The sequence below is a fragment of the Panicum virgatum genome, chromosome 4N (assembly GCF_016808335.1).
Source record: "Panicum virgatum strain AP13 chromosome 4N, P.virgatum_v5, whole genome shotgun sequence".
NCBI classification, from domain to species: domain Eukaryota; kingdom Viridiplantae; phylum Streptophyta; class Magnoliopsida; order Poales; family Poaceae; genus Panicum; species Panicum virgatum.
In genome coordinates this window covers 39,306,517-39,328,565 of record NC_053148.1, presented here as the reverse complement: position 1 = coordinate 39,328,565, position 22,049 = coordinate 39,306,517, and the positions used below count along the sequence as shown (strand labels likewise).

At 46.5% G+C, this 22,049-nt stretch overlaps 4 protein-coding genes and 1 non-coding gene across 6 annotated transcripts; 1 reads left to right on the top strand and 4 right to left on the bottom strand.

Annotated features, from left to right (window-relative positions):
• Positions 1–914: 914 nt before the first annotated feature.
• Positions 915–1,517, bottom strand: LOC120669388. Its single transcript, XM_039949148.1, has one exon. The coding sequence runs from the start codon at positions 1,515–1,517 to the stop codon at positions 915–917; it is 603 nt and encodes a 200-aa protein (XP_039805082.1).
• A 3,090-nt stretch (positions 1,518–4,607) lies between these two features.
• On the top strand, positions 4,608–6,709 carry LOC120671043 (acyl transferase 10-like). The gene is made up of 2 exons (XM_039951273.1): positions 4,608–5,313; positions 5,649–6,709. Exons 1-2 carry the CDS (start codon positions 4,780–4,782, stop codon positions 6,480–6,482), a joined length of 1,368 nt encoding a protein of 455 aa, XP_039807207.1. The 5' UTR covers positions 4,608–4,779; the 3' UTR covers positions 6,483–6,709.
• Positions 6,710–8,797: 2,088 nt separating this feature from the next.
• Positions 8,798–11,577, bottom strand: LOC120671160. Of its 2 annotated transcripts, none has more exons than XM_039951435.1 (3): positions 10,929–11,344; positions 10,579–10,779; positions 8,798–9,100 (listed from the first exon to the last, which is right to left on the bottom strand). In XM_039951435.1, exons 1-3 carry the CDS (start codon positions 11,073–11,075, stop codon positions 9,065–9,067), a joined length of 384 nt encoding a protein of 127 aa, XP_039807369.1. In that variant the 5' UTR covers positions 11,076–11,344; the 3' UTR covers positions 8,798–9,064. The 2 variants fall into 2 exon arrangements, with proteins under 2 accessions (XP_039807369.1, XP_039807368.1); XM_039951434.1 differs by lacking the exon at positions 8,798–9,100 and adding an exon at positions 10,335–10,476 and having other exon boundaries at positions 10,929–11,577.
• Positions 11,578–12,105: 528 nt separating this feature from the next.
• LOC120671660 lies at positions 12,106–12,224 on the bottom strand. Its single transcript, XR_005673759.1, has one exon. It is a non-coding gene; the product is annotated as a U5 spliceosomal RNA (small nuclear RNA).
• Positions 12,225–13,095: 871 nt separating this feature from the next.
• Positions 13,096–18,703, bottom strand: LOC120671042 (peptidyl-prolyl cis-trans isomerase CYP59-like). The gene is made up of 14 exons (XM_039951272.1): positions 18,299–18,703; positions 17,548–17,652; positions 17,244–17,361; positions 17,088–17,138; positions 16,903–16,994; positions 16,656–16,755; positions 16,098–16,217; positions 15,926–16,003; positions 15,671–15,717; positions 15,535–15,590; positions 14,656–14,696; positions 14,219–14,324; positions 13,949–14,081; positions 13,096–13,864 (listed from the first exon to the last, which is right to left on the bottom strand). Exons 1-14 carry the CDS (start codon positions 18,394–18,396, stop codon positions 13,339–13,341), a joined length of 1,671 nt encoding a protein of 556 aa, XP_039807206.1. The 5' UTR covers positions 18,397–18,703; the 3' UTR covers positions 13,096–13,338.
• Positions 18,704–22,049: the final 3,346 nt, after the last annotated feature.

The following is a 22,049-nucleotide window of genomic DNA, read 5'->3' as shown; positions in this document are numbered from 1 at the left end:
GGAAGAATTGATGCTTTCATTAAGCGCTCTATTCTCCCCCTCGAAATATGACCTAAACGACAGTGCCATAATTTCGATGAGATTGCATCAATTCGTTTGCGTTTCTTAGTAACATTCTCATATGAGGAAGCATTCTTATTCTCAGAACATACAACATTCACATTCTCAGATAATGAAAGCAAATATAATTTGTCTTGTCGGAAGGCAAGACCAACACATTCTAAATTAACTTGTATCTTACACTTGCCATCACCAAAATGACAAGCAATAGCGTCATCATCTAATTTAGACACACTTATTAAGTTTTGTTGCAAAGACGCCACATAAAAAACATCTCTCAGACAAAGTACAAAGCCACTATGTAATTCTAAGTGAAATTCTGCAATGGCTTCGACTTCAGCTTCTACACCGTTTGCAATTTTGATTCTTCTTGCCCCTCTTGGCAGGGTCCTCCTCATACTTGATCCCTGTAAAGAATTAGCAACATGAGTAGTTGCACCAGAATCAATCCACCAAGTGGATTTGTCATAACTTAAATACAGGGATTCATCTACAAAAGTAATGGTGTCCTCACCCTTTCTTAACAACTCTTTCAGGAACTCGGGGGCAGTCCCTCTTGTAGTGCCCTTTCTTTTTGCACTTCAGGCACTGGTCTTGGTCAACTGGAAAAATTTTCCAGTCTTTCTGGAGGTTCTGTGGAGGTGGTCTGGAAGGACCACTCTCATGTTGATTCTTACCTGGTGGGAAAGATCTCTTGTTATGCTGGAAGTTCTTATTCTGAAAGTTCTTTTTCTTGTGCTGAACTTGAAAAGCAAGCTCACCACCATTGGCGATCTTCTTCTTAAACGCACATGTCAATCAGCTTGTCAATACCCCAATCTTTTGGAAAAAGCATTATAGTTGACATGAAATGCCTAAAACGCCTTTGGTAGGGACTTGAAGACCAGCTGAACAATGAACTTTTCTAGCAAAGGCATGTCCATTGTCTTAAGCTTGTTGGCCATGTGGCTCATTTCTAAGATATGTTCTCTGATGCCACCGCCAGTGTATTTCTTGGTGATAAGCTGCTCAGCAAGAATGACAGCATAAGCCTTGGAAGAACCAATAAACTGACTCTTCACCTTTGCTAAATATTCTGAAGCGGTGTCACAATCTGGGATCACCATCTTGATGGCATCTGAAGTGGAACCCTTCATGACCATAAGACACTTGCGGTTGGATTCGTTCCAACGTGTCTTGTCAGCATCATATCTGGTCATAGCAGAGTCATAATTCTTCTCTCGAATAGCCCAAGCAGCAGCTTCTTCATTCTGTGCCCTTACGGGCTTTTCTGGTTCTTGTGGAGCTGGCGTTGTGATGGTCAAATCTATATTGGCCATCCCCAGAGCTATCTCCAATTTCTGGTACCATTTTCCATAGTTGTTGCCATTCAGTTCAGGAATGGCATTCACATGAGTCATAGCATTAGAGTCGTCGGTCGGCGGTGGGGCGGACGAGCTGGTGCCGGCTGGCGCCATCGCGTTGATGGAGTCGAGGATAGAGGCGAGGAAGTCTGGGTTAGCGAGGCGCGGATCCGGTGGCGACCGTGGGCGGCGAGGGTACCGGTACCCTTCGGGCCGGTACAGGCACTGTCCAGGGACGGCGGCGGCGGTGGGGAGCGACGTGGTGGCGCTTCCCCGTCGGCCTCGTGCTAACCCTAGATCGGTAGGGATGTAGGAGGGGTTGGTGGCGTCGGTCAACCTTGTGATGCGTGCCCCGGCACCCCTCCGGTTCTTATAGCGCGGGCGACGGGGGCCCACCAGCCATGTTTGGCTGGACGCCCCCGATCATGGCGCAAATCAAGGGATTGGCCAGATCCAAAGATCTGGCCTTTTGAGATCAATTCCAACAAATATTGTATAGAAAAATACATTGAGTCAATCAAATACTTAGTTGATGTTACTTTTCTAGTACATTAATTGAGGATCTAGAAAACCAAATAAATAACACGATTCGATCAAAATTGCTAGAAATAATTAGGTGTAACAAAGTTATTTCTTAAGACAAGTAATTGATTTGAAATTTTCTAAAACAACATTTATTTTGGAACGGAATGAGTAAAAATTTAGTATCCTTATATTCATATATCTAATAGACTTTATTATGATGCTGCTTTGCAGTCATGAACATTATAAGATACAATCCGTTAGCAGTTAAAAGTGCGACGTTGGAGATCGCTCATGTCAAACTGCACCTAAAACTAAAAGTACAACTTCTAACACGCGTAATTCAACTATTCTAATACTAGTAGTATGCTAGATGAGTTAACAGTGTCCTGCCACCAATACGTGAGAGAAAAATACTGTTATCACTGTGTTCGGCAGGCTGGAGCTGGAGGCTGGAGCTGGAGTGCTGTGAGAGAAAAATACTGTTATCTGATTGGTGGCTGGAGGCTGGAGCTGGAGGGATGTGAGAGAGAAATACTGTAGCGCTGGAGGCTAAACCACCAGCCGAACGCAGTGACTAGGACTTTATTTAGGTATGGTAGCGTCCTTTTCTCGAGGGTGCGCGGCTAGTCCTCGTGATTTGTTCCATGCACATCGACTGCACCCAGTGCTTCTATTTAATAAACTCTTTCAATAAACTTCCCTCTTAAAAACAAAATTAATAAAAACGCCGGCTGCCGGCAGCAAGATGGCCAAATCATCGTACAAACAGAGGAGCGGTGCCGGATGCAAGATCGCTGCTAGGTCATCATGCAAACGGGGGAGCGGTGGTGGTGGACCCCACCATCCTTTAATACTCTCCGTGGACAGCAGCTGTTGCGGAACCAATAACAAGCAGACGAGTTGCGGTACAGTTCATTTTGCTTGGTTTTTGTTGGCGTTCCACTGCTTCCCTCTCTCTCCCTCCTACTTTCTAACGAAGAGACACAGGGATTTACAAATGGTATATCGAGACGCAATTAACACAACGTGTGTTCTGAAAACTCCAGGTGGACGATTCACTTGTACTTCAATCCCGCAGGGTGGAGATAAATGAATGGCTCATTGGTGCGAATGATTATCGGTCTGATTGTTGAGATGTGGGATCTGAAGAGTTGAGAGATTCCATCGGGAAACCTGAGAGGAAACTGCACCTAAAAAAGTTGTCCTGATAACTGAGATACACAGTTGCAGGGCAGCTTCTTAACTGACGAGGAAGGAATCTAATTCTCTTTTGCTTGTACCTTCCCTACCCTGAAACCAGATGGAATCTGCTGTACCTGCCACCAGCCATCAGTTTGGCAGATGAAGCTAAAGAATGATGTGGCCTGGGCAACGTAGCACAGTAGACCAGCACAAGTCTGCTATTTGCCATGATTGCATATGCCACCAGCATGAGTACATGTATTAATGTATATATGCATCGACCTTGTATGAGAACAGCGTTCAATTTCAAATAAAGTTACATCAGTCGGTGAGTTCATTTGTGGATTATCGCCAGTTGCAATATAATAACTATGTAAATAGTCCATGAATGGGCAGTAGTAGTGTTCAATTTGAAAATCAAGTTAGGCCGTGAATGTGAATGTGAAAGTGCTACCTTTTTTGTTTTTTTTAAAAAAGATTGAGTCGTCACCTTCGTAAATCTGATTCAGTTTGGTGCAACCGTGACGGGAGCATGAAACAGTGACACATCAAACTAAAGCTGTTGACCTATGCACCATGGTCCATGGCGCAGCGAGAGGAAAGAAGTCTGCAGTTCTAAGCGCAAAACCTTTCCCTACTTTTTCGTCAATTATCTTTACTTGTCGTGAAATGAAAATGAAAGCGTAGCTTAACTTAGTTGGCACACAACCACTGCTCCCGATTCCGATCGAGACGAGATGATAATAATGCTCTAGCTGCTCGCAATGTACCTCTCTTGAGACGAATGAAGCCGGATTGACGAATAATGAAGCCGGATAGCCTTTATCTTAAAAAAGCTGCTCGCAATGTACCTCTCCACGCTCAAAAGCTATCTGCCTTCGTCAATTTCTTTTATCTCTCTGCACGATGGTTACGTAACATGACTTCTGATTTCAAGTACGAGCAGAATAATGCCACTTGAAAACATGTAAAGCAATTAAACCGTGGAAGGTCGAGTGCTCAATTTTGAAATCAAGTTAGGCCGTCTCTTTTTGTAAGACAAAAAAGTATTCAAATTTATGGAGTTCAAGGTGGAATCAAATGTGCGTGATAACCAATATACATAAAAGATTAACTATATTATTTGACGAAATGTCACTCAACTCATTTGGAAACATGTATAACATGCATGTATCCGTGGTGGATGTAACGAGTCAGAAAGGCGACGACCGTCACCGAATTCAAAGTAAACCTAGCACAAATTTTGCTGTAATTTGAGAAAGTTAACACGTCTTAAATTTCAATACCCCTTTTCTCATGCTATAAGTGTTAAATTCATCTATGCTTGAATAAATTTGTACGGCGGTAGCACTTGCGGTGACCGGACCAACACGACAGTTTGAAATGGAGGCCGTGAACTGATGTGTGCTCTGCAACGCTGAAGCGCAGCAAAAACCCTTGAGTGGTAGGCGCAACATCCATCCCCTTGGCTTTTTAGGCAACAGTAAGGATCTGAATCTGAACAAATAAAGTGTAGCAGGAGGTTGGCGCCCAACTACCGTTCCGCCCCTATAAGAAACCCTGCGTCGCTCGATCGCTATGCAACCCCAACCCCGTCGAGCCATCTCCTTTCTCCTGAGCTCCTTCCATTCCATTCCCAAGCTAAGCTAGCAGACAAGGCCGCGGATCCATGGGCGTCTTCACGGTGACCAAGCTGTCCGAGGGCCCCGTGCGGCCGTCCGCCGCCACGCCGTCGGGGACGCTGCCCATGGCCTGGGTCGACCGGTACCCGACGCACCGCGGCCTCGTCGAGTCCGCGCACATCTACCGCAACGTCGACGACATGCCGGCGCCGGCATCGGAGCGAGAGGCTGGTGGCACTGGCGCCAAGGCCGCCGCCGCCGCCCTCGCCCTGCAGGCGCCGGACAAGGAGGCGATGATGAACGGCAGCAAGTCCCCGGCCGCGGTGGTGCGCGGCGCGCTGGCGGACGCGCTGGTGCACTACTACCCGTTCGCGGGGCGGATCGTGGAGGACGTCCCCGGCCGGCCCGCCGTGCTGTGCTCCGGCGAGGGCGTCTACTTCGTGGAGGCCGCCGCCAACTGCACCCTCGCCGACGTCAACTTCCTGGAGCGCCCGCTGCTGCTCGCCAAGGAGCAGCTCGTGCCGTGCCCGACGCCGGAGCTCTGGCCCGTCGAGCCGCACAACACCCTCGCCATGATACAGGTGCGGTACGGTGTAGCTAGGCGGATCTACTTGCTTGTCCGCTCTGCACTAAAAAAAACATGTTTCCTTCAATTCTCCAAGCGTGTCTTGCCACGTCGGCTGATGAGACAAGAGAGAGTAGAAACAGTTCGATCTTTTACACATGTTTAATAGTACTACTACTTAGCTTTGATCAAAGCAAAACCTGCCGTGTTCGTTAGAAGTCAACAGTCAGATCTACAGGTCAGGTGCAACAACTCTGAATTGCTATAGCTACTAATAGAATATTATTACTAGTAACCTCGATTTGTTGGGTGATTTTTTCTTTTGTAATTGTGTCGTGGCGATGTTTTCAGGTCACGACCTTCACCTGCGGCGGCTTCGTGGTCGGCCTGCGCACCAACCACGCGGTGGCGGACGGCACGGGCGCGGCGCAGTTCCTGAACGCCGTCGGCGACCTCGCCCGCGGGCTGCCGGAGCCCCGCGTGAAGCCCGTCTGGGCCCGGGACCGCTTCCCCGACCCGGACATCAAGCCCGGCCCGCTCCCGGAGCTGCCGGCGCTGGCCCTCGAGTACATCGCGTTCGACTTCCCGGCCGCCTACCTCGGCAAGCTCAAGTCGCAGTACGCGGCGTCCACGGGCGGCAAGATCTGCTCCGCCTTCGACATCGTCATCGCCAAGCTCTGGCAGTGCCGGACGCGCGCCATCGGCGCCGCTCCCGGCGCCGACGTCAGGCTCTGCTTCTTCGCCAGCGCCCGCCACGTGCTGAAGCTGGAGCCGGGGTACTACGGCAACGCCATCTTCCCCGTGAAGGTGTCGGCGCCGGCGGAGAAGGTGGCCGGGTCGTCGGTGATCGAGCTCGTCGGCATGGTGCGCGACGCGAAGCGGCGGATGGCCGAGGAGTGCCTGAGCTGGGCGGAGGGCCGCACCGGCGGGCGCGACCCGTTCCAGATGACCTTCAGCTACGAGTCCGTGTACGTGTCGGACTGGAGCAAGCTCGGGTTCAACGACGTGGACTACGGGTACGGCACGCCGGTGTCCGCCGGCCCGCTGGTGAACTGCGACCTCATCGCGTCGGCCATCGTCATGAGGGCGCCGGCGCCGCTCGCCGGCACGCGGCTGCTGGCCAGCTGCGTCACCAAGGAGCACGCCGACGACTTCGCCCGCAGGATGCGGGAGGATCTCGTGTGATGATGCGGGCTTGCATACGTGAAGGAACTCGGCCGCCGTACCGTATGTCCGTATCACATATCTACCTATCTACGATACGTGTCATCGATCAGAGCTAGTGGTGGTGGGAGCTACATACGAAATGGGAATTGGTGTTCCTGTCTGGACCGTAACTATATAGTATTGCACTAGTTGTTGTACAATGTGTGTGCAAATGAACAAATTTTCATGGAGTTGTTGAGCGGAACTAGCTAGCCAGTGTTCATGACAAGAAAAACACTCCATGAGAGTCGGGTTAGACCGTCCACAGCGATAGGAGGAAATGGAGGAGTAAATCTACTGTTTGGCACTGTAGATGTACTGTTTGGCACTGTAGACAGAGAGGGCGTGGGAAACGAGGCAAGAGCAAATTTGCTCTTGCTCTTGCCATTGTGGACAGCCTTACACCTTGTGTAGAGAGTATCTGAGTGGATGTAAAATGTTGTAACAATCCATATCATATCATATCATTCAGTTTGGACGTGTGCTCTTATGTAACCAAAATGCGAAATAAATTATTATGAAGCTGAATAATAATCAATTTTATTTCAACTATGAGTGATAGAATTAACAAATTCCAACCGCCTCTTTTCTTGAAGGATGATAGTAAATCTATAGCCTAGTGGTTACAAGAGCTTCAGTAGCACCTGAGGTGACTCCCTTTGGGAGCGAATATTTTGGGATTTAACGACATTGTGTATTCAGTGGTAGGCGGCGTTCCCATCGACAGCGATGAAGCGGTGAGTTCATAGGGGTGTGAATATGGGTGCATGTGTTCATAGGGGTGTGAGTATGGGTGCATTGTGAGTGTCTGAGTTATATTGTGTAATCTCAAAACAACAACAACAACAACAACAATAATAATAATAATAATAATAATAATAATAATAATAATAATAATAATAATAATAATAATAATAATAATAATAATGTTTGCCTATTTCTAAAAGATAGAAAGATTATGTGGTACTAAACAGTGTGGGACTAGACACCTCAACCGGGTGATGCAGCGGCTTCTCAATCTCAAACACACCACCCTCCTGCGTGGGCCGCAGGACAGAGCGCTGTTGGGCGGGTCTTGTGGCTTTGCGGCCCAGTATAACCCACATCACGACGAAATCGACGCAACCACCTGTGGAGAATTGGATGGAGCTCACTAGGCCGCTTGCAGGTGGGGTCATTGCGGGGCCACTCGAATGTGTAAGGACCAGTCAACGCTCTACCCAGTGACATGTGGGGCCACGGATGGTGGAGTCTCGGCAGCATAATCCTTTCAGGAGGCAAGCAAAATCCTGGGAGAAGAAGATGGCCAATCGACAGCGCCAGTCAACTCGCTCTGTCCTCTCCGTCTCCGACAAGTCCTCTCACCGCCTCCTGCTGCGGCGTCGAGCCGTCGACGAAGGCGCATAGGAGGAATCTGGGCACGGCCCTTCCGCTTCCCGTTCTGCAAGCACGCTGCCGAGAGAGTAGGGTGCGCCGGATCGACACAGACGCAAGGTCGCCGTCTCGCCGAGGCCTCGTGCTGGGCCTGCGGGGCAAGCTACTCCGGCGCCGCAGACGCGCTGACGGAGCCCACAATGGCGACGTCATGATGGCTGACGCGGGAGGGGCTCGCAGCGCACGTCCTACTGCGCATCGGTGTTGCTTTGGCCTTTGGGAGCGCGGGGATAGTTTGGTCAGACATGGTGCAGAGGAAGAGGAGCCCTTCTTTTTTTCGCCGTGGAAGAGCTGATCGATCCCATACTTTGTTTGACTGTTTACATGCTTTTTAGAACACACTACCAAGATTTTTTTCCCTGCAAGGTTATTTGAATAAATAAAATTTTAATTTAAAATAGCAAATTTTGCAACATTTTTATCCTACTAAATACTACTCTGGCATTTCTTGAAGCAGTGGCAGCTACAGGACTAGATATCCGACTGATGCAACAGCCACCAAACTCCCCAGATATGAATGTATTAGACCTTGGTTTCTTCAGATCTATCCAGTTCTTAACTGATTGTAGAAACCCTACAACCATTGAAGAGCTAATACATGACGTGGAGGAAGAGTTTGAAGAATATGACGTGGAAAATTTGAATAGAGTATTCCTAACTCTCCAAATGTGTATGAAGGAAGTGATGAAAATCGGTGGAGGAAATCGGTACAGACAGCCACATATGAATAAGAGACGCTTAGAAAGAGAAGGAAGACTACCGCATCGGTTGTCATGTCAAAAAGACATCTATGATGCTGCAATAGCCTATCTAGCCCAGTACGGTTAATCTTGGTATTGTAAACAAGTTATACACAATAATTGTGTTGTAACGTTATTACGGTATATAGATATAATAGCATTTCAGACTTGTTTCAGTTGTGCACATTTACTGTATTGACATGTGTTACTACCTTATATACGTACCTCTATGATATTGCAATAACCTATCTTGACATGTGTTACAGTAACAGATTTATTAAGGGGGAACTTGCTCTGTTCTTCTCAAGCTCAGGCCATGCATAGGAGAAAAACCACTACTGCTCTAGAAAAAAACTTATCTGGTCAAATTTAGGTTGAATAGCCAAGCTAAATTTTCTCTCCTCTTAACAAGTGTGCTGGGACCTGCAATGGAAAAAAAAATCTGTCATTTGCAGAATTACTGCATTGAAGTGTTATGCAAATAATGTTATGTATGAATATGCATGCACGCGGTAGCACAGCACAATTCACCCAACACTTGCACTCTGATTATGGTATTACTCCGTATTTTGAATAGAGAAATAATGTTAAGAGTAAAATGCACCGTGGGCACCTGAACTTGCAGCGCTGTGTCAAATAGGTCCATGAACTTAGAAATCAGACATATAGCCTCTCGAACTTGCAAACCCGTTCACCCCAGGTCCAGCCCGGTTTTGCATGGCTTGCATGGCACTGTGCGGCCGGGATTTGCTACAGTAACCACAGTTTTGTTTTTTCTTTTCTAATTTATTTCGGCTAAATCTTCGAAAAATCATAACTCTTCGATACGACATCGGATGAAGATGATTTTTATATGAAAATTGTAGCCCTCGACGAGATCTACAACTTTTTAGTTTTGAATTTTTTCATTTTACGATGTTAAGGTGATCAAAAAAATTATATAAAATTATATCACTATAATAATCACGTACTTTTGCTCGTCGTATTAGAAAATTAATATATTTTTTGTTTGTTGTTAAATGAAGACACTTTGTATACCAAAATTTTAACACTTTTAATGATCTAGATTCTTATAGTTTTGAGTTTTTACATTTGAAGTTGTTAAGATATCGATAAAATAGTATAAAACAGCATATTAAGTACGCGAAAGACGTTGAGGCTTTATACTATTTTATCAACATCTTAACAACTTCAAATGTAAAAACTCAAAACTACAAGAATCTAGATCGTTAAAAGTGTTAAAATTTTAGTATACAAAGTGTCTTAATTTGACAACAAACAAAAAATATATTAATTTTCTAATGCGACAAGCAAAATACGCGATTATTATGGCGCTGTAATTTTATATAATTTTTTTCGAGCATCTTAACATCATCAAATGAAAAAATTCAAAACTACATATAAAAATCATCTTCATCCGATGTCGTATCGAAGAGTTATGATTTTTCGAAGATTCAGTCGAAATAAATTAGAAAAGTAAAAACAAAACCGCGATTACTGTAACAAATCCGGAGTCACTGTAACAAATCCCGGCCGCACAGTGACATGCAAGCCATATAAAACCGGGCTGGACCTGGGGTGAACGGGTTTGTAAATTCGAGGAGCTAGATGTCTGGTTTCTAAGTTCATGGACCTATTTGACAGCGCTGCAAGTTCATGTAGTAACGGTGCATTTTACTATAAAGTTAACACCTGCACAAGTGCAACTGTGCAAGCTGCAGGTAAGCAACTAATGATGCATGCGAGCCTGCCTGCAGGACACTGCAACAAACTAGCAGAACATGGGCACCGGCAGGAGCCTGCAAAGGCATGCACGATTCACTTCTCAAAGAACAAGAATCTTCAAGCTAGCAGAGCAGGAGTATCGATAAGCGCAACAAAAGGCAATCAAACGATAACACCTTTGCCGTCGCCGTCCACGGCCGTCGCGGTCTGTCTGCTGTGTCCGTGCGCGACCTCGTCCGGCGGCGGCGGTGGCTCGGAGCGCTCAGACTAGTTCGGGTCCGGGCAGAGGCGGAGCAAGAGCTGGGAAAGAATGGGGGTGCGGCGGCGGCGGTGAAGTGTTGGCCGGCGAGGAACGTCTTCTTGCTAATAGATCGGACCTGCAAGCACAAAAATACCAACGATTTTGGATCTGATACAAGGAAAATAAGCTTTTTCTTGCCAAGAATAAAACTACGACACCAGGACCTGATAGATCAACTAGTACAAAAAAAATATGCCTTTAGATGAATGAGATGAGATAGAAGACCTTGTAGATCTTCAAGGGGATCTCGCAGCGCGCCCCACGGAGACGCTGCAGTGCGCGGGGGAGGCTCGGCCGCGGCGGCGGCGGCCTGGCGCTTGGGGCAGATGCAGGAGGAAGGGATAGCCTTGCCGCCGGCCAAGCAATCCTCATCCCTGTGCCCTGCCACTCCCACGCTTTTGGGGTAGATGCAGGAGGAAGGGAACTCGGCAAGGTGCCCTTATTCAGCGGCGCGGGGCCAGCGCGCTCGGGCGGTGCGCCCGCCCGTGGCGGAGTAGCGGCAGCCCGGTGGAGCTCGAGGTCTGGAAGGGGAGCGGAGTAGCGAGCAGGGTTAACTTTACCAACCGGTCCGGCGAAACCGGCGCGGTCCGGTACCGGTATACCGGTCCAGTTTGACCGGAAACTAATCTAAACCGGTTGAATTCAAAAGCCGCAGTGCAACCGGTGGCGTAGCGTGCAGCAAAGTGTAGGGGGGTTATTTTCCAAGATTTGAGCCAGCATGTACAAGAGTGATGTAGAAGTAGCAATCGTAAGAACTGTGCAGTTAGGGAATTAGGGTAAATAAACTAGCTATACATCTCAAATTATCTAAAACAAATGACAACAGATCTCGATTGACAATAAATTATCACTCAATTAGCCACTTCTAGGCTGTATTGACTACGGATCTATGGAATTGGGAGAAAAATAGAGGAACAAAAGAATACCTGTATGCAGACCCAGTGTGATGGCCTGATCGATAAGATTGAGAGCTCGCAGACATCGAGGCGGTGAGCTTGAGCGCTGGCCCTGCTCCTCGCAAAGTGGCGAGTGGAGACGACGAATCAACCGTAATGGACGCGGAGGACCAGAGGCATTGCCCGATCGCCGGCCGCCGCCGTGGATGGTAGTTTGACGGTACATGGTTGAGGTCTGACTGAGGATACGAGGAGTCGACGTTAAGTTGAGTTGGCTTCTAGTTGAGGCTACAGGTCAATAGGTCATGGCTCATAGGCTAACGTGGTAAAGGGCTGAATAAGCTGGGCTGCAAAATATGATGTGTTTAGAAATTTTTGGGAGGCAGGGGGGCGGAGCCCAGTATAGCCCCTACAGGGCTCCGCCACTGGTCCAAAACGACCTACAAAACGGAACAGAGGGAGTACTCATAAGGAGAAAACCAAACCTCATCTCAAATCAAACCTTGAAATTTGTTTTGTTGGGCGCCTCCTCCAAAAATTAGAGTATGCTGCTAATTGTGGTGTGCACACGGTATTCTTTAGTAAAAGGCGAAAAAATAATTCGCTTTGTGCTCACCACGCAGCTGCTTGAGTTCGATGTCTGCAGCTGCACCTCAATAATACGTGCGATAGCTGGCTAATCCCCTCGAGACTCGCGGTGTGGGACTAAACATTTCATTGCCCGGGTTGTGCTCCGCTCCGCAAATGCCCTCCCGCGTGGGCCGAAGGACATTCCCTAGTGGCCTTACTGCGCCGGCGTTGGGGCCTAATAAGATTTATTTTTTGAGAGGATAATGGTATTTAGTTCTGTGAAATGCCTACTTAGAATATTTGCAAACTCTTAAAAAACATTGATGTGTTTTTCCCTAAACAAACAAGCAGGTGCTTGATTTAGAGGAGCAAATGTTTGCACTAACAACACAATCCTGGCACTAACAACGGTAGGTCGACTACCTGTATAGGGCCTAGAAATTATGCAACGGCAACATTACGGCAATATTTTTCAATTTCGAAACTTGGTCAGGAATACATTTTTCAATAGATTGTCTTGTGTAAATGCTACTCCAACATGAATTGCACTGAAGACTGGTACGTAAAATTTCCCTCAAAAAAACATAGGTACGTAAAATAATCAAGCATGCCACCGCCACATTCTATTTTACCATCCAAATGATCACTTCTGTAGCTCTCTTGCAAAAAAAAAAAAAGACTGCCTACCAAATCTAAAATATAAACAAGTAGAAGAGTAAGTGACAAACCAGTAGAGGTTAAGGAACAGCAGTTCACACTTCAAAGAGTGCCTAACAAATTAATATCGCTTCTTCTCCGGGCTCCACCTTTTATAACAAACTAATTGCTTATTGTATGTAAAAGCCGGAGAAAAACTGAACTGTTCAGATGACAAGATGGATTGTTGAATTACCAATATATATTAACAAATGAGAAATATGACAGACTAATACTAACAACATTGGTATGAAGCCATTTATGGGATAGAACAAGCGCACAACTAACAGCAAATCTGAGTCTACCAGCAACAAAATATCCTACAACACAGGAAAACGGATGAGATCTGGACGCTACAAAAATTCAACAGCGCTCTCAAGTCGTTACACTGATTAACAGAAAAATTTGAGCTAGTAATACATGTTGACATCAGTTGAAAGCAGGCAACACAAATCCGACAGTTGCACAGAAATCTATCTACCATCTCTGTGCCTCCTCTCCTTATAGGACCTGTCATCAGAGTGATGGTTTCTCTCACGGTGCCCACCGTCTTCCCTACGTCTACTTTCTGGGCTCCTTTTCCTGTGGTCAACTTCATCTCTCCGGTGACGATCACTCTTTTCATATCCACCATCTCTATGGCGCCGCTCACCATCCGATCTGTCTCTTCGTTTGTCCTCATCCTCTCCGCTTCTGCTCCTGCTATGGCGCTTGCTGTAATCACGATCATCGTATCTACCAGAGCCTCTATCACCAGATCTACTGTAACTGTGGTAGTCATCATGTTTTCGACCCCCTCGGTTCCTATCATCATCTTTACCATGCCTGCTTCCTTTCCCATCACTGTAAATTCTCTCACGGTTATTTCTATCATGATCACCACAAGGTGGTAGTTCTGATCTCCTATCATCATTTCTTTGAATCTTTCTTCTGTGACCATTTTCGTCATTTTTCTGATCAGAATAATCAGCATCATCTTCATCAAATACTAGATCATAGCTGTAAAATGACAAAGGAGAACAAAGTATGAGATAATATTCAAAGATTTTTGTGCAATAGGTGAAAGAAAGGTAGAGGAGTGACCTTCGACGGTGATTTCCACCACGCTGTGTGTTTTCATCTTTCAGAACATAATTCGGCCCTTTGTTTTTCTGGTCACCATCTTGGTCACAGTCTCTGGCTAGGTGATCAGGGGCACCACACTTGAAACACCCATCTGAAATGAGGAAGAAAGGTATCAATTATTGTTTCAAGAGAATGGTTCGGTACTACACTAAAGATAATATAACTTACAACACATATGAAAATGTTATAACATTACGGAGAAGGAAACTATTGTTTAGGATCTTTTACCTTTCTTCGCATTTCTTTTGCTTTGTCTGAATTGACCCCACAGCTTTGAAACACTCTGACTAAAATCAACATGGATTCTCCGGTCATCAATAAGACAATTGTCCATCTGCAAGCATAACACTGTGTAAGCAATGATCTCTTCGGATTATTCATGAATAAAATTCCAACTGAAAATCAATATGGCCATTGTTCCATGCAAATTGAACATCCTCTGGGCACAAAAAGTTCACTTGGTAGTCTTTGAAGCTGTTTGTGTTTTACCCACTGCTCGTACTGGGCTAGCTAATATCGGTGAAACTACAAGGTAGATTCTACGTTATGCATGAAAAGGTATACGGAACTTTTTCATGGCATCAATAAATCATGCCTGCAAAATGCTAGAATTGCACTGTAAATACGGTGCACACACACACAGTTGGGAATCTAAGATTACTGACCTTGAAAAATGCACGTTCACAAGCCTCCTTTGTCTCGAATTCTGACAGAAGACCATCAAGATAAATTGTTAGCATGCCATATTAGGTCACTCAGCTAAGCATAAATCTAGAAGGATTCACAGATATTGCCATTACATATTAGGAACTGAAACTAGCATAGGGCCAATTTGATTCAGCTTGCAATTGCACACCCAGATTCTACAACCAGATTACAGCAGTCTAGCACCTAGATCGTAACAATCTTGCAATATGGTTTTCGCCAAATCTAAAAACCTACAATCTGTTTTTCACAATCTGCGTCTCAAAAGGTGTGAGCCTAAGAGGTGTGGGTGTACATCCGGACATCCCCCACCACCCACTCTGGAGTCATGTCCTCTTCGACTCAAACTTAAGTGCTTATTTCTTCATATTGACAATGCAAGTTTCTCCTAGATTGGTCGAGTTTTTTGTTTTTGTTTTTAAAAAATTATCACCACGTATACGGTTCTCCAAGAGATCTTTGTGAAAAAAGCAGGAGGTTATCTACTTTTCCGGAGAGTGCAATGCTCAAATATTTTCTTTAATTAAAAATAGAGAGAACAGAAAACAAGATGAGCAAGTAACTATTTTCCCCCTGTTTAGTACTTGGATGTCCTCTCAACCTCTAAATAACCATCATACAATCAGCAATCCCTTATCCCTGTTGCTTATTGATAGGATAACCAACCAGAGGCCCAACGGAACACGTTCAACACAGCTAATGACATGGATGACAGGAGCCTGGGGCAGCTAACTAAAGCCAATGCAATCATGCAATGAACAAACTGGAACAAGGGTTCTAGCTAAATAGCAATATAGTACTTGTCAGCACAGGAAGAGTTTTCAAGGGATGAAACGCACCAATAAAAGCATAACATAAGCTATCTCCAGTCTTGTAGTCACGAATTATTTCAGCTCTGCAAGAAAGAGTTAAATATATTGAAAGACAAGAATAAACAAGTAGATGCACACAAGTAGTGCTAAGAAATGTACTCACGACGTCACAGTTCCAAAACGAGAAAAAATTGTGTATAAATCTTCATCCTGCAAAATAAAAGTGTTACTCAGCGAAAAATTGTTGGCATTTAAGGCCCAAGATAATCAGCAATGTAACCACAGCAGTAGAAAGCCAAACACTTATCAATAAAAGCCGAAGATAGATAATTCCACTAAATCAGTGCGCTGCGAACACATTTTAAAAGTCCAGTGAAGTGGAAAACTTAAAGGCAAAGAATTAGGAACTAATACTAACTTGTGTTACTGGATTGAGTTTGCAAACAAACAAGACATTTTCTGGCGGTTTAATCTCAGCATCTGGAATATCTGCCAACTGCACAAACAAAAGGTATTAACCAGTTATAAACACGACATCAGTAATGAACTAATAATGAAGCCGCTGACTTTGATTTGGAATCAGGACTTACACTCTCAAGGATTACTGCATTTGTGTGTGCCTCTTTAGAGCGGATCATCTCCTCAAGTTCTTCAGGAGCCACTGTTTCGTCCAAAGGGACCCAACTATCCTCTAAGCGCTCCTCTGCAATCTGTGTATTCACCATGAAAAAAGAACTATCAGGATTCAGTACATACTCATGTTGCAGGACTAATACTGGATTTAATGATTCCTCTTTTATAGGGTTGAAACATGACCGATTTCAACCCAAAATGGAATGAACTCACTCAATAACCAACACGCCCAAAATTTCAATTCGAATCCATAGGCAGGTATACACAGATGAATAAAATGAAATAGGCAGAAAAAAAAACCGCTCTGCAGTCTGCCAACAGACAGCAGGACAAACAAAAAAAAATCTTGATAACCAACATAACTCTTAACTAAATTAAGAAAAGAAGCCAAAAAAGATGATTCACCTAAAAAGAAAATAAATTATTAACGAACCATGGCCTCTGATTAAGATTGATGCATTTTGACTCATCATCTCATATTACTGACATGCACATGATTAGGATACATCAATTACCTCATCATGTGGTTTTCCTGTGGGAGAATTCTCAGGAATAAGTTCCGCGAGCTGAGGAGGATCATCGAAAGGATCATCTAAGACATATGTGTGTTTAATTCTGCAAATAATTATGTTGTGAAAGGTCAGCAACCAGGAATAAAAAAAAGTCAACGGAATCTAATGCTGGAGAAGAAGTAATCTAATGCTGGAGAAGAAGTGAACTATGGTATTTATGTTGTAACAAACACATTAATCAATACGCCACCTTATGTCCTTGAATGGTCTTCCTTTATCATCAACATAAGCTTCGTTTATTTTTGTCAATGTATCAAAACCTTCAGCAACCATCCCAAACACCTATAGTCCACAGAACAAACATATGAATTGTTGCAAATAAAGGAATCCTGCTGATAAGAAAAATATGGATTAATAGAACCAAGTACTACTCACAGTGTGTTTATCATCAAGGTAGTCCACATCATCCCGCAAAGTAATGTAGAACTAAAAACATTAAAAAACACATAAGTGGAAAGTCAAAACAAGCAATGAGATTCTGAAAAATGAAACATCAAATATTATCAATAAAAAGCTAGGCAGGCATTTCACCTGTGAGGCATTGCAGTTTTCACCAGCGCTTGCCATAGCAACTGTTCCAGTTTTTGAATGCCTCAACTCTGGACGGATCTCATCATCAAAAAATCGAGCTTGATCACCATAGAGAAATCTGACAAAACAAGACATAGTTTTCAGGCATACTTTGGAGCAAAAATGAAAGAAACTATACATGAAAACCATCGAAAATACTAGTTATATCTATGATGAAGGATACCAAATTACATCACTCAGAGATGAAACTTCAGTGACATGAAGTAAGAGGCATTTCAAAAGTTCAGTTGAAAGAATTGCTTACTTGTACACAGAATCACCGCCAGTGCCAGTTCCAGTCGGATCGCCAGTTTGTGCCAAGAAGTCCTTCTCCACCTTGTGGAACAGACACCCATTGTAATACTTCATTCTGGTCAGTCAACGAAGAAAACCAAAGAGTAAGTACCCTAACAATCTGAAATGATAGTCTCACATTCATGGACTAGTAGCTTAGTATTGAAGATTCAGTGGAAGAAAATGGGCAAGAACCACAGAATATGCTAAATTCAGTCCCCAGAATGTCATAGACATTGATGACAAGGACCCTAAGAATCAGAAACCAATCCTTTGATGTCCCCTAAAATCATTGACGTGGCTCTTAATCAGCTCTATACAGGTGCAGAAGCCTAACTGACCTAACTGCAATTTATCCTTACATAAGATGTAATAATGTAACTATGTAAGCTGGCACAACAATTTCAAAATTTCCAATAGCATCCCTCTGAAACAAATTAACAAGACTAGCTAGCAGTAAGCAGCTAAAGGTGTTTCAAATTACGAATCCTACGGAACTAGAGGTAAATCAGTAATGGACCTGGATCATACTAGCAATTAGTTTCACAACACACACCCATTGCAACCCCAGAAATAGAACCAAACCAATAGTGGCCCTACAACGCCAAATTCACCAACTCAACAGCTTGAATCAGAACAAAATATCAATCCAAAATCGTGTTGCCCAACACTACAGATGGACCCAGAGATCGAACAAGCCCTAGGCGCGGGGGGTTGCTTACTTGCAGAGCTTGAGAAAGTTCTTGGTGGTGAGGGGGCACTTGTCGGTGTGGAGATCCACCTCGATGTCGCCCACGCTGGTCACGATGAGCACCGACATCTCCGAAACTTATCCGCCTCCGCCCTCGGCTGTCGAACGGCGGGGAGACGGTATTTGGGGAAGACGAGGCGGAGAACGGGATAGCGCGGCGTCCTATGCTTCTGGGGTTTCTTCAGAATAACCTGCAGATGGAGGAGTACCGGAGGAGACGCGTCGTTGCCCCGTCTGGAGGAGGCAACCGCAGGCGGACGCGGTGGGAGATGGCCGGAGGGGAGGCGGCGGACGTGAGCGGCGAGCCGTAGAAGAAGAGAAGAAGGGAGGAGTCGAGTCGGTCCGGGCACTTGTTGGACCGATTTGCGGGATGTTTTTTTTTTTTTGAAGCACGATTTGCGGGATGTTAGTAGACCCAACTCGTGGCCCGTCCTGAAACAGGGGCTCCTATATGTCTTCTGGTAGGTAGTTAAGTAAGTTATCTTTAGTCCAACAGTAGCCCACAAGACAGCTCATGGCCCATAATTCGTTTCGGCATCACCGCGTCCTGCAAAATTCTGTAGGCAAGGAGCACCGTAGGTAGGTAAGTCATATGTTCAGTGGATAGAGAGGCCATCATACCCCTTCTTTTCTCTCTCCCTTTCTATCCCGTTCCTCTTTTAGACGATTTTATTCGAATACTTCAATTAATTCATCAAGTGTGCAGTGTAGATATGTGCCATTCAACAATTTCAAATGGTTAATCAACATATTTCTATAATCTAATTCAACATTCAGTATAAACTAATTCAACATTTTATACGAAAATGTTCAAACAATATACTAAATTGTTGAACTAGTTAATTCCAAATATTGACTTTTAAAATTTAATAAAAATATATTCATATTGGATCTCATTGTGTTGGATTAATTCTTAAGAATATAGTGGTTTAAACGGATTCGAAATTGAGTGTACCATTTATGAGAAAAATACATTTGAACCTCCGAATCCAAAAAATACCTACACCTACATGTGTCCAGCTAACTCCCTCAACGTACCAACTCTCGAGCCCGCTGCGCGCTGCCCGCTGCCCGCTGGATGGCTGGATGGTTCGCTCTTGCTGTGTTGCCTTAAATCCGATGGTAGAAAATATTCGCACGGATTTCAAACATTAGAAGATACGTAAACAATTTTTTTTTCGGAAGATGGATAGGATCCCTGCCTGAAATACCGCGAGCATCACCTGAACACCGCGGCCCATGAACTTGTCTTTCGGCTCGCGAGCCCTCGTTCCCTCGCACTCCTTAGGCCCTGTTTGGGACGGTGGATGAGAATCGCACGTCGCTTATACGCGTGAGCGGCTCGGAGTCCGCATTCCCGATTTTGGCTCGCGTAGTTCATTTTTTCACTTTTTGTGTTATATGGGCGGCGGGCGGACGCGTGTTCGTCGCGAGGTGTTTGGCGGGATTTTTTCGCGTTTCTTGCTTATTCACGACGCATCGCGGTCCTTTTCCAATCAAACGTCAGGTTTTCGAGGGTTTTACATGTATACCATTATAAAAGATGGTTCCGACGTCCATACCACTAAAAAGTTTGGTGACACCTCTATATCATATTGTTTTTTCGTTTTGACGTCTGTACCATTTTGGACGGAAGGAGTACTAACGGAGGGTAATGGAGCTGCGAAAAGACCATTATACCCTTAGATGCTAAAATTGCTTAAACTCTCTCCTCTTAATGACGAGCGGCCCCACTTGTCATCTTCTTCTTCCTTACGGTTCTTTTCCTTTGTCTCCTTGACTCGCGTGCAGCGGAGGACCTCGGTGGTGCTGCGCTCGGCGTGCTGCGGGACCGCGGCCCGTGGGGACGCGTGCGGGGGCGCGGCGCGGCCACGGCCCGCGGCGGCGCTGCACGTGGCGGCAGGACAGCACCGAGCTCGCCGCCTCGACGCCGGCGATGGCCCCACCGAGGCGGAGCTTCGCGCGGCGCCATGGCCCTCTCCCTGGCTCGCGCGTGCGGCGGCGGCGGCGGCTCGCCCCGCTAGGGGAGGCCTGCCCGCGGCGAGGCCTGCGCCGGCGGCAGCCCGGGCGAGGCGGTGCTCGCGCTGGCGGAGGCCTGCCCGAGGCGGCGCTCCCGCGCGCAGCCGCCCTCGCCGTGTGCGCCCTGGCCGCGCGACCGTCCCGCCCTGACCGACCTCGCCGCGCCGCCCTCGCCACGGCCGCCCCGGGCATTCTCGTCGCGATGACCTGCCCGGCGGCATCCAGCGCCAGTGGCCGCGACTCGTCCGCCACGGCGCCCTGCGCCCGCGGTGGCACCCTGCCCTCCACCGTTGGCGGCGCCCTGCACTCCGGCGGATGAGCGTCTCGACGCTGTCGAGGACGACGACGAACAGGGGGTCCGCGGATGGGCGTCTCGACGCTGTCAAGGACGACGACGAACAGGGGGTCCGCGAGCTCCGCGCTGGAGATGACGAGCGCCATCGGGTTTGCTGGTCGGTGACGCATCGATCTGCCTGCCTCGCCGGCCTCGCCGCGGTCCCGCCTCGGCCGTGCGGCGGCCTCGCCGCGGCCCCGCCCCGGCCGCACTGCAGCCTCGCCGCGGCCCCGACGCGGCCACCACGGCGCGCGGCGGCCGGTGTCCGAGGGTGAGCGAGGGAGGGGGCGAGCAAGAGAGTGCGCGAGGGGGGCGAGCGACAGATGGTGCTGGCGGCGGCGGCTCGTGAGGATGGGCAGGCCGGGAAGATCGGGCACAGCGGGGAGGAGTCTGACGGCGACGGAGAGAAGGAGATGGAGGGCGACGGGGAGGAGATTGGGAGAGCAAAATGGTCAATTTACTAGATTAGGCCCACATGTCAGAGCTCTAAATCTATTAATTCCTAACGGATGGTGGATGGAATGGTACATATGTCAAAACAAAAAAACGCGATGATACAGAGGTGTCACCAAATTTTTTAGTGGTATGAACGTCGGGTCCATCTTTTGTGATGGTATACATGTAAAACCCTCCAGGTTTTCATGTGCGAATGCTTGCCGGCGGCAGTCAAAATCGATGCAGTAAGGGGCTGATTGGTTAACTGGATGGTCTGAGCCTGCATGGCCCTAGCGAGTTAGGCTGCTCAGGGCCAGGCTATGAGCATACAACCTCCCTTGATTTGGTTGCCGCATCTATGCAGCATGATTTTGGTGGGCATTTGATTGGTTGGCAAGATGGGGATCAGCTCTAGCTATTTTTCTACTACATGTGTGCTCAACTTGCACCTCGCGAGCCAGGCCCGTCAGAAACGGTCGATTCCTGCATCTCTGCATAGTCTGGCCACGGGGAGTGATTTGTACGCCGGGAGCCTGGCTCACATGCAACCAAACTGGTTCCTCCTGCATCCAGCGAGCTTAGTTCCTCCGCGTGCAGGTAACCAATCGGACCCTAAACTCTGCCAGCGGCTGAAGCTGCGGCACTGATCATGTCCCATCCTTGGCCAAAACTGGAAGAATCGCAACAGACTCATGGAGGATGATTTGCAGAAATTGGTTCGGTTGTCTTCCCAGATGCTATGTGCCACTGCACTTTTGACGCCAAGGTACTCTCGATAACATAAAGGTAAGGGTTGTTGAATGCTACTTAAAGATTGACACTAGTAGATTCATTCAGAAAACCACTTTATATTATGTAGCTCTTTCAACTTAAGATATTATGTTTTTGTAGATATTGTTAGTCAAAGTGTCATACTGTTTATATATCATTTATA

Bases quoted from the DNA above. Each gene is read 5' to 3' on its own strand.
- LOC120671160 (XM_039951434.1), bottom strand. From the start codon at position 11,075: ATGAGGATTGCTTGGCCGGCGGCAAGGCTATCCCTTCCTCCTGCATCT. The intron at 10,780-10,928 runs GTCTTCTATCTC...TTGTGCTTGCAG, and splicing joins TCCCCTTGAAGATCTACAAG to GTCCGATCTATTAGCAAGAA. The intron at 10,477-10,578 runs GTGTTATCGTTT...ATGCCTTTGCAG, and splicing joins CGTGGACGGCGACGGCAAAG to GCTCCTGCCGGTGCCCATGT.
- LOC120671043 (XM_039951273.1), top strand. From the start codon at position 4,780: ATGGGCGTCTTCACGGTGACCAAGCTGTCCGAGGGCCCCGTGCGGCCG. The intron at 5,314-5,648 runs GTGCGGTACGGT...CGATGTTTTCAG, and splicing joins ACACCCTCGCCATGATACAG to GTCACGACCTTCACCTGCGG.
- LOC120669388 (XM_039949148.1), bottom strand. From the start codon at position 1,517: ATGGCGCCAGCCGGCACCAGCTCGTCCGCCCCACCGCCGACCGACGAC.
- LOC120671042 (XM_039951272.1), bottom strand. From the start codon at position 18,396: ATGTCGGTGCTCATCGTGACCAGCGTGGGCGACATCGAGGTGGATCTC. The intron at 17,362-17,547 runs GTAAGCAATTCT...TTGTTTTGTCAG, and splicing joins GGCGGTGATTCTGTGTACAA to ATTTCTCTATGGTGATCAAG. The intron at 15,591-15,670 runs GTGAGTACATTT...TCTTTCTTGCAG, and splicing joins CGTTTTGGAACTGTGACGTC to AGCTGAAATAATTCGTGACT.